Source organism: Panicum virgatum, chromosome 3K (assembly GCF_016808335.1).
Source record: "Panicum virgatum strain AP13 chromosome 3K, P.virgatum_v5, whole genome shotgun sequence".
In the NCBI taxonomy this organism is placed as follows: domain Eukaryota; kingdom Viridiplantae; phylum Streptophyta; class Magnoliopsida; order Poales; family Poaceae; genus Panicum; species Panicum virgatum.
This window is the reverse complement of record NC_053138.1, coordinates 63,307,828-63,318,183: the sequence shown is the minus strand read 5'-3', so window position 1 is coordinate 63,318,183 and position 10,356 is coordinate 63,307,828. Positions and strand designations below refer to the sequence as shown.

Below are 10,356 nucleotides of genomic sequence, written 5' to 3'. Positions count from 1 at the left end.
TGAGGCGGTGGCCACACAAACTGCTTAGGCTGCTGCCCCGGAGGCGAGAAGTCAGGATTCACTGGCCCATCATTGGATGCCGTCGATTGATTCTGCACATAAGCGAATATATATATTGCATGTGTTACATAAGAATTAAGTTACGAGCATTCAAACTTAGGCATAAGAATTGAGTTATATAAGAATGAAAGTACAAGCATTAGCCTAAGTTATAAGTCATTGTAGATGTATCATAAGGCATTATTTCTAAGTCATTCTAGATTAATGCTAAGTTACTAAGACGAATGAAACTCGATAGGAGTCAAAGCCACTTACGGTAGGAGGAGTTTCTGCCCTACGAGCAAGTGGGGCCGAAGCAGAGAATTATGGAGGCGAAACACCCATCGCCGAGCCCAGGTTTTGCATAAACATTAGAGCTTGATCCAATTTTTGCTGCATGTCATCCCGCTCGGCCCGCCACCTCTCCTCTGCCGCCTCCTGCCGTGCTTGAAAGGCTACTTCCATCTGGGCCTAAAGGATTTGATCCCAGGGTTAGAATTCAAAGCAAACGTATGTAAAAATGGAGGAACGACGGATGAAACAGAAATAACCTTGACAGCCTCAATCTGAGCCTGTGTAGTGTCTGGCCGTGGGCGTATAGCTGGACTTGAGCTGGTACTCCTGGCTCGAATCTGCGAAAGAGTGGGAGTAGTCGCCGTGTCGACTAAGCTGTCGCCAAACTAGTACCGTCCATGCTTCTTGCCTCCTCCCTCCCTCCCTCCCGACATCTCTCAATTGAGTTGCACCAACGACCTTGCACCGGTCCCCCCCATTCGTGCCTCGTACGGTTGGTGCAAAATCATATGCTGCATCGGGTTGAAGAAGCCTGGTGGAAATATCTTCTCCAATTTACAGAGCAACACAGGCGCCATTCTTTCTATTTCTTCAATAACGGTCAGAGATAACTTCTTAGCACAAAGCTGGTGGAAGAAAAAGCTCAACTCTGCCAGCACTTGCCAGACTTGATCAGGGAGGTATCTTCGAACCATCACCGGAAGAAGCCTCTCTATCCATATGTGGTAGTCATGACTCTTGAGCCCGCTGATTCGCATAGTAGACAAGTTGACTCCCCTCCTCAGATTCGTTGCATACCCATCAGGGAACATTAAGGTTTGAAACTATTCTATCACTTCCCTCCTCTGGGGCCTCGTCAGGACAAAATCAGCCTTAGGCTTTTTCCATGCCTTGCCTGACCCAGGAGGCCTCATGTCTAGCTTCGGTCTATCGCATAATGTTGCTTGATCCACTCTGGCCTTAACGTTGTCCTTTGTCTTCTCTGCAATGTCCATGATAGTTCCGAATAGTTCCTCGGTAACATTCTTTTTAGAGTGCATCATATCAATATTATGTGGAAGGAAGAGATCTTCCATGTAGAGAAGCCTCCACAAGCCCGACTTCTGCGCCTAGACATGCTGCTCACCATATCCCTCGAAACCACCTTCTGCATTGGCCACAAGACTATCTAACTGAGCACGAACATCAGCACCTGTCATAATATTAGGGGGGCGGTCCAGAACTTCGACACCTTTCATGAAGTTCTTCTTATCGCGTCTGAATGGATGGTCAAGAGGGAGGAATTGACGATGTTTGTCAAACAAAGAATATTTTCCACCCTTCCGCAACCAGATGAACATCAGAGCTGCCTTGCATACTGGGCAAGGGAACTTTCCGTGAGCACACCAGCCACAGAAAATTCCATACGCCGGCAAGTCATGCAGGGAATAATGTTACCAAACATACATTCTAAAGTTTGTCTTTGTAGTTTGATCGTATGTCTAAACCCCTTCCTCCCAAGCACGGAGCAAATCATCAATCAGGGGCTCCATGTATACACTCATATTATTTCCCGGATGTCCAGGAATTATCAGCGACAAGAATATATTCTGTCATTGGAAAATCACGCCGGGAGGGAGATTGAGAGGAATAACGAACACATGCCAACAAGTGTAAGGTGCAGCCGACATTCCATATGGATTGAAGCCATCTGTTGCTAGGGCAACATGCACATTACGAGCTTCATCTGCTTTGACTCCATGAATCCCGTCAAAGTGAGTCCATGATTCAGCATTGGATGGATGTACAAGCTTATCAGGATTGTATCAAGTTCCCATTTTGTGCCATGTCATCTGTTTCGCGGACTCCTCGGTTATGAATAGCCGTTGGATCCTTGGTATGGGCAGAAGGTATCATAGGACTTTCACGGGGACTGCGAGCTGCCTCTTTTGACCATCACTAGTCTCTACCTCAACGAGCCTAGAGGATTCACACTTTGGACAGTACTTTTCTTCCGCATGTTCTTTCCTAAACAAGACGCATCCCTTGGGACATGCATGTATCTGCTCATATGGCATATTCAATGCACGAAGGAGTTTCTGTGCCTAATACATGCTCTTTGGAAGAATGTGACCTTCCGGAAGCAAAGTGCCAATAACTATCAACATAACATCAAAAGCATCTCGACTCAGGGTAAATTGGAACTTCACGGCTATCAGGCGCGCAATGGCATCCAGTTGTGAAACCTTGGTATGCCCATGAAGGGGTTCCTGTGCTGCAGCCAACATGTCATAGTACTCCTTCGCGGTTGGCTCTGGCTCCTCCTCGCTACGTTCTCCCTTGAAGTGTGCTTCATGAAAGTCATCTAACATATCTCCTACCCCGGCATCAGCATCATGATCTTCAATGCGTTGCCTAAGGACCTCATCTCTCATACAATTGTCTTCACCATGGTAGGTCAACCGGGTAAAGTCTTTCGTAAATCCATAATTGCAAAGATGTTGTGTCATGTCTTCCCGTGTCTGTCGACGCGTGTTTCCACATTTGGTGCAGGGACACCAAGTGCATGAGCCTCCTTTAACCTTTGAAAATGCTCGATCCAAGAAAGCCTCTGTCTTCTGAATCCATTCCAAGGTCAAGTCCCCCCCTTGTTTCCAACCGGAGTACATCCACGCACAATCATCCATACTCTATCATATCAACGAGTAATATAATATAAAAAATAATTTTTGCATCTAAACGATGTCTAAACTTTCTACTAGGTTAAGATAGGTCCTAATCCCACCCGAAGATGCGTAGCTGGAGTCGATTTCCATGCTCTACTCCAATCCGAGACAGAATTTCGGCAGCATTTCCTCGCTGTTCTCCAAATACACGTCCCGAAAGGGAGATTGTGTATCCGGAGAACAACGGGAAAATGATGCCGATACTCTGTCTCGAATGGGAGTAGACCATGCAAACTAACCCCATCTAGCATCCTCAGGCTGTCCAAAAAATGTGGACAATTCGAAATAGATACGGTAAAAAATATGCAAAGTTCTGCATATTTCCATCTGTATCTATTTCGAACGGGAGACGCCTAACTAGGTTACGTGATATACGAACATGCAGTATGAAAAGAGGAGTCTTGTATGCCTCACCTTGCTATAGGTCCTGTAAACTAGGTGGCGGTGCTCGGTCTTGCAAAAAAAGAATAACATGTGTAAAATTGTAATCAATGATTTGTACTATTGGTCATCTCAACAAAAAAGTATTGATCTAGTGTTGTATGCCTCATATATGTTTCATTTCAATTGATCTTGAATTTGCAGCGGGAGAAATCATCTCAACAAAAAGGGGCTCATGATATACATGGAACCATGTGACACACTCAGCCCAATCATTGTATCAACACAAACGAGAGTTGCTTTGGGTATGGATGTGTCACATGGTTTGATGACAATCATGAGAAGCATAACTACACGACACAATTAATGCAGCCACAAGCTCAAGATCATCATATGTTACCTAGAACAATTCTAGGTAAAAAATTATATCATCACAGGCAACTAGATCATATAATCTACTATGAACAATAGAAGGAGCGAAGGCCTTTTTCATATGCTCACCTAGGGCTCGACGGCGAGCGAGGCGGTGACGCGTGTGTCGGTGCAGGTGACACAGCTCAACAAGACGGTGTATACGTACTGCGACGTTAAATCCTACAAATATTATAATTTCATGTGAGTTCAATTTATTTATAACACTAGCGGGGAATTATTTCATGTGAGTTCAATATGGCATGAAATGATAATGTGAGTTCAATATGGCATAAAATGATAATGAAATGGCAAAAAACTCACCAGCGGGGGAGGAGGTCAGCGGGCGCCGATGGGGTGGAGTGTGGCCGGGGCCGGCGGGGTTGAGGCGGGAGGAGGTTGGCCGGGGCTGGCGGGGTGGAGGGCGGGCGGGGCCCGGCCTGCGGCAGCGCCAGGTCTCGGGGGCACTGCCCGGGCCCAGCCTGCGGCGGCACCGGGGGCTGGCGGTGAGCCTTGGCGATGACGGCCTCGGGCTGCGGGGTGTCCTGGCGGGGTGGCAGGGGACGGCGACCCGGGCCGGTGGCGGCGGGGCAGCTCAGCGCGGCGAGCCGGTTCAGGGGCGGCGGGGCGGGGTGGTGCGTTGGGTTGGCGGGCGGTGGTGTGGTGGAGCGAGCCGAAGAGCTGGCCGTGGGGCGGGTGTGGCAGAACCACCTGAATTATCCCAGCTCATGTGCGCAGGCCATCACCATAAAGGCAACACCAGCTCAAACGCACTTCAAACGGAACAATTCTTGGTCTGTCGGGTAACGTCCCGATACAACCACTGGTTCTCGGATCGAACAAGCATACCCCGCACGAAGGCGAGTCCAGAGATATTACAACCACAATTTTACATTACAGGCATAAAAGTTATTACAAACCAGTTCTAAGGCATTAATACAAGACCAAACGTAGTAAAGCATTTATACAAGCCATAACTTAAGTTCAGAGTTTAGACAGCGGAAGATAAAACACGACGGCTACAACACGTCGCAAAAGGATACCAGGCTAGCCCAAGCTTGGTATCACTCGTCATAGTCATTGCCGGTCGAAGACGTGTCCCACTCTACGGACCAGCCAGGAGGCAAAGAGCATGGATAGGTCAAGCTAGCGATCTGATCCTCAAAACTCATACCTGAAAAAGGGTTTCAACAGCAAGGCTGAGTATTTAATACTCAGCAAGACTTAACCGTCCATGGGTCTACTTAACCCACTGTAGCTAGACTATGCAAGGTTCTGTGAGGCTCTGGTTTTCCTTTTGCTGAAAAGCAATAAAGAGTATGTCCTTACTTTCAAGTTTTAGCTTTTAAGATTCTAGTTGATTAACCATTCTATGTAAGCAACTACTATCCAATCATGGTAGAAAACTAAGCAAACATCAAAATTGATAAATAATATTGTTGCTCTTATTACTCTGTGTGGCAAAGAGATCAAGCAGTCTCATTTCATCGTGAGAGGCGGACGATTCTGAATCGAAATTCAACCTTGCAAGGAAAACCTAACACACACGTTTGGAATACCGTCGGGTCGTTTCCAAACAACCGTTTGCCTTTCTTTCCGGCTTGTGGATAGGAACACTCTCCCCGACTACAGAGCTCCAAGGCCGAACCTTGTCCCTTGAAGTCGTAGTGTTGCGCAACATAAAATAAAACCTATCCCTAAGAGAGAGTGTCAGGTATATCTACTCCCCGGTCCAATCGGTTACTAGGCTTACCGCGTACCATATTTACGGCATGTGGCTAGTACTTTCAAAAACTTAACCACCGCTACCACACACCGCGACCTTAACAAGTTCATCAACACAGATGGGGTCTCACATAAGGTCATGTTATCGAACACAACCCCGTCTGTCGTCCTTACATTGATAACAGAAAGTAAACAAGCAATTCCTATAAAGCTCGCGAGTGACAGGCAATCACTCGACTTTTACCGGTCCTATAAGCTTAGCAAGTAGTCGAACTCAGGTCTAGTGTTCAGTACATAGGTTCCTAGGATCATGCCTCTAGGGTTTCAATTCAAATCCTAAGAACTGTAAATGCACAAGTAAATAATAACAGTAAATGAGAATAATTTGAAATATAGGTTATGTCCGGGGCTTGTCTTCTCGATAGTCGCTAACTATTTCAGCTCTAGGCTCTTCCGAACTTTGGTTCGGGGCTTCAGTTAGTTCAGCGGCGTTCACCTGAGCTTCGAGATCACCTCCGTCAGACTCCGGGATCAGCTCGTACGTCCCGTCCGACAAAGTAGTCGTATCTATATATAATGCAAGAACAAAATTATAAACACACATGGGCAATCGTTTATAGAGTAGTTAAACAACAAATCTAACTACACAAGGCATCATGATCAACAGCACAAATGAAGTTTACTAACTTCAAAAACATGTGGGGGTGATTTCCTATAACAAGTAATTCATGGTTTGCTAATAAATAAACAACTCAAAGCACAAACATAAATAAATTTAGAAAAATTTACCCTAAACAGAACATGAATAGATTAAGCTACCCTGTAAAAATAATGCTAAAAAATGTAGCCATTTATTCACAACAAATCATTTATTCAGACAACACCTAGAAAAAGTTTGAAATGTACAGGTCAAAATAAAGTAAAACAGAATCTCAAAAATTAACAGAAGGTCTACACAGGGATGATTTATATACTATGAATTTTCCATGATTTTATCTACAAAGAAATAATTATGAGAAAATAAACAAAAGAGAACAATAGATTAGCAAGATTCATTTTTAGATCCTGTTCTAGTCATGAACTTAGGATCAAACTTCCTGGAAAAGCTAAGATACTCCAAAAGAACACTCAAGAATATTTTCATGATTTAACATCAGCATAAACTATTTATCATAAATAAAGTCTACTAAACAAGGATTAAACCAAATAAATAGCTTCACAAGAGAACTGATCATGAAATTTTTATAGAAACACTAGTGTTACAAGAACAAACTACCATAAAAGTTTCACGGCAAGACATGGCTTATATCATTAGATAAGAAAAAGATAAAACCTCTAGTATTTATTTACCTAGTGACACAAAACCATTTATACAGTAAAAACTTGCAACAAACACCTACAATATTATGGTTCTACTGCAAAGAGCTACTCTCAAGGATTCCAAAACATCAAGATTTGCTATTTTACGAATTTTCTACGAATTTCTATGGAATTTCAAATTCACAGCAAAAATTACAAAGGAGTCCCTGCTGGCACTATTCATATGAGTCACAGTCTATTCACATAACCCCCTGGGCTTTCTCGAATTCAAACCTGAGGGTCCTTGGCTGGGTCAGAGAAGGGAGGCGAGGTTTGACCGGCCGTTTCCCGGCGAGGGGCTCACCGGCGGCGAGGGGTAGGTTGGGGAAAACGGAGAGGAAGTCGAGGCGGTTCTCTGGATGCCCTGGGGTCGCGAAATGAGGGCGGGAGGAGGTCGGTCCACGGCGAGCGGCGGCCGGTGGAGCTCGGAGCACGGCGGCGGGGTGGCTCCGGTGGGGTTCGGGCGAGGGGAAGCGGCTGGGAAGCTGCGCTAGAACGAGGCGCGGCTAATGGTGGGGGCTATTGGGGTGGAGCGGGTCTGCAGTGGCGGCTCCGCAGCGGGGTGAGCTCGCCGGCGTTCAAGCGGTGCAGCAGCGGCGTTCTGCGGTGTGAGAGCGAAGAGCAAGAGAAAGAGCAGACGGAATGGCTTTCTGGGGTTCTTGTAGTGCTCAGGCGCTCGCTAGAAGAGGGCGGCGGGCTCTGCGGTGGGCGTTCCACGGCGACGTCGCGGTGGCGGCCGCCTGGGTGGCTCTGGAAGCGGCGGGGCGCGTGGCATGGCCGGGGAAGCTCCAGCGCGAGGCAACAGGCGGGGGAGGAGCTCTGGAGCGACGCGTGGGTGCCAGCGCGAAGCAAAGGGATGGCCGGGAAGGCTCTCCACGGCGCCGGCGGGCGGCGCTGTCGGTGGGCGGCGGCGAGAAACAGAGCAGGGAGGTGCGGGAAGGGGATAAGGGTCATTTTGCAATTTCTGAAAATTCTAGGGACTAGTCTGTAAACCAGCGATAACTTTCAAAATAGGGCTCAAATGAAAAGGTGCCCAACATGAAAGTTGTTCAACTTTTCAAGATCTACAACTTTGATGTTGTGCAAAAATTTATTTGACCAAAGTATAGAGGGCTAAATTTGAAAACATAAGAGAGATTTTGGATTCTAGGAATTTTGTCTTTTACAATGCAAATTCACTTCAAACATTAGACTTAAAAACAAAATTGGCTGCCATGCAATAAATGCACTGAAATTTTGCAAAAAACACCCTCCACAAAAGCTATATTCAAAAATAACTATAGAAAGGACCTTGCATAAAATCATAATTACACATATAACCTTTTATAATTACAAAAATGTCCTTTTTCAAGCAATTCAAGCACATGATGCATATAAACTATACACAACTACTGTGCAGACACCCATAGTGTTACAGCGGGGAGGTGCGGCGGCGGTGCGGCCAGCGGGAGCGGTGGCCGTGGCGCGGCGCGGCGGGGGGGGGGGGGGGGGGGGGGGGGGGCGTGCGCGCGGGGGTGGCGTCGAGGAGTGGAGGCCGCGACGAGGTCGAGCGGTGGTGGTCCGGCACGACGGCGAGGTGGTGCCGGCGTTCCGGCGCGGCGGGGCGGCGCGGCGCGGCGGGGTGGCGTGGCTTGGGGGTGTGGCGTGTGTGAGTGTGTGTGGTCCGAGAGGGCTGCCGAAAAAGGATAAGGGCCGCTTGCCCGTGTTTGCCATGAGCCGGATCGCGGGCACACGACAAAGGTGCCGTGTTTGCCGTGTGCCGCTGATCTGGCCCACGGCAAACATGCGGTGCCGGCGGCGCGGCGTGGCGGACGGGGCGCGCGGCGACGCGTGGAGGGCGGGCGGGGTGCGCGGCGAGCCGTGGCGGGCGGGCGGGGCGTGGCCGGCGGGCACCGGTGCATGGCGGGCGGGCGGTGTGGCATGGCTGTGTTTGCCTTGTGCCGCCGGCCAAGCACACGGCAAAGGCTCGTGTTTGCCGTGTGCCAAGGGCCAAGCACACGACAAATATTTTTTTCTTTTCAATTTATATTTTCATTCAGTTTGCCTACTGTTTAACTAAATTTCATTGAATATACTTCAAATACCTTGCAAAATTTACTCAACAATTCATGTTTAGTAATTATACACAACAAACCTATTATTTTATGCAGTGATAGCTCAAGATCAATAGATATGACATGATATTGTTTAATTGAAAAAAATTATAATTATACCACTGATCTCAAAATTAACCGAACTTTGGCATCAAAGAACCTATGTTTAGTTTTGCACAAACAAAAAGTTTAAAAGTCAAATGCCAATTCATTCGTAACGTTCTGTTCAAATGTAAACGATTCCGTCTCAATTTCACAGATCTTCTTTGGAGATGTTTGGATTTCTAACAAGCGTACGTGAAAACTTTTGCAAAACGTTCCCAAAATTTTACCACAATCTACATGCATGAAACCATGATACCATGACAAATTTCATGATTTTCTGAATTTGTTTGCTTTTCATGGAATTTTAGAACGATTCATTCAAACAGTTCTTAGCATGGTTCGCGGCCAAGATCTTCAAAATCTACTTCTATTTCAGGCTTATGTCATCACCTTGAACTCCTTACCATGAAAATCATTTTTCTATCCATTATAATCCACTATTCAAAACACTTCCAGTTTAACCCCAAAAATTCGATTAATGAAATCAAATAACTAAATATAGCAAAAAAATATACCAAAATTTAACAAGGAGTACAATACACTGTATATGTATAACATAAAAAAATTGAGAGTGCTGAATCTACTTTTTTAAAAAAAATTGCCGTGTGTAAAAGTTTTGCCATGTGCAGAAAATTAGGCACACGGCAAATAATGCTTCTTTGCCGTGTGTAAAATTTTCGCTGTGTGTCGAAAGTTAGGCACACGCCAAATAATACTTCTTTGCTGTGTGCTGAAGCTTTGCCGTGAGTTTTTTGCTCGGGCACACGGCAAACATCACGTTTGCCGTGTGCCAGAAGTTTGCTGTGTGCTCTATCTACTGGCACACAGCAAAGGGTAGGTTTGCCGTGTACCCGTGTTTGTGCACACTGCATTTTTTTTCTGAGTTAGCAGCAGATTGTTGGTTGCTCCATAGAGTAGTACACCTACCTCTGTAACAGTGTATAAACACGTCACCTTTTTCTGATTGATCCCATGCCAACAACGTTACCTTTCTTAAGTTGTTATATATACTTTGCTGATTCAACTTTGATGGCTAAATGCTTACTACTGCTGATTTCCCACCAGAATCGAGCCCCAGCATCCGGATCTCGGTTTCTCGGCAGCACCTTCCACAATCAGAATGCAGACTAGATGCAGAATTAGTTGAGTTGATGAACTCTCTACTGAACCTGCGCACATCATCTGAGTTCACATCTTCCAGCAAATGCTAACGTTCAAAGTATTATGGTAATACTGTCGGCGTT

General features: G+C 46.2%; 1 protein-coding gene across 1 annotated transcript in view; it reads right to left on the bottom strand.

Moving 5' to 3' along the window:
* Nucleotides 1–4,150: 4,150 nt before the first annotated feature.
* Nucleotides 4,151–10,356, bottom strand: part of LOC120701158 (proline-rich protein 2-like) — a 21,935-nt gene continuing 15,729 nt past the window's right edge. Inside the window, exon 2 of the mRNA XM_039985301.1 lies at nt 4,151–4,541. Within this exon, the coding sequence (XP_039841235.1) occupies nt 4,151–4,541 (391 nt within the window). The remainder of the gene's footprint in view (nt 4,542–10,356) is intronic.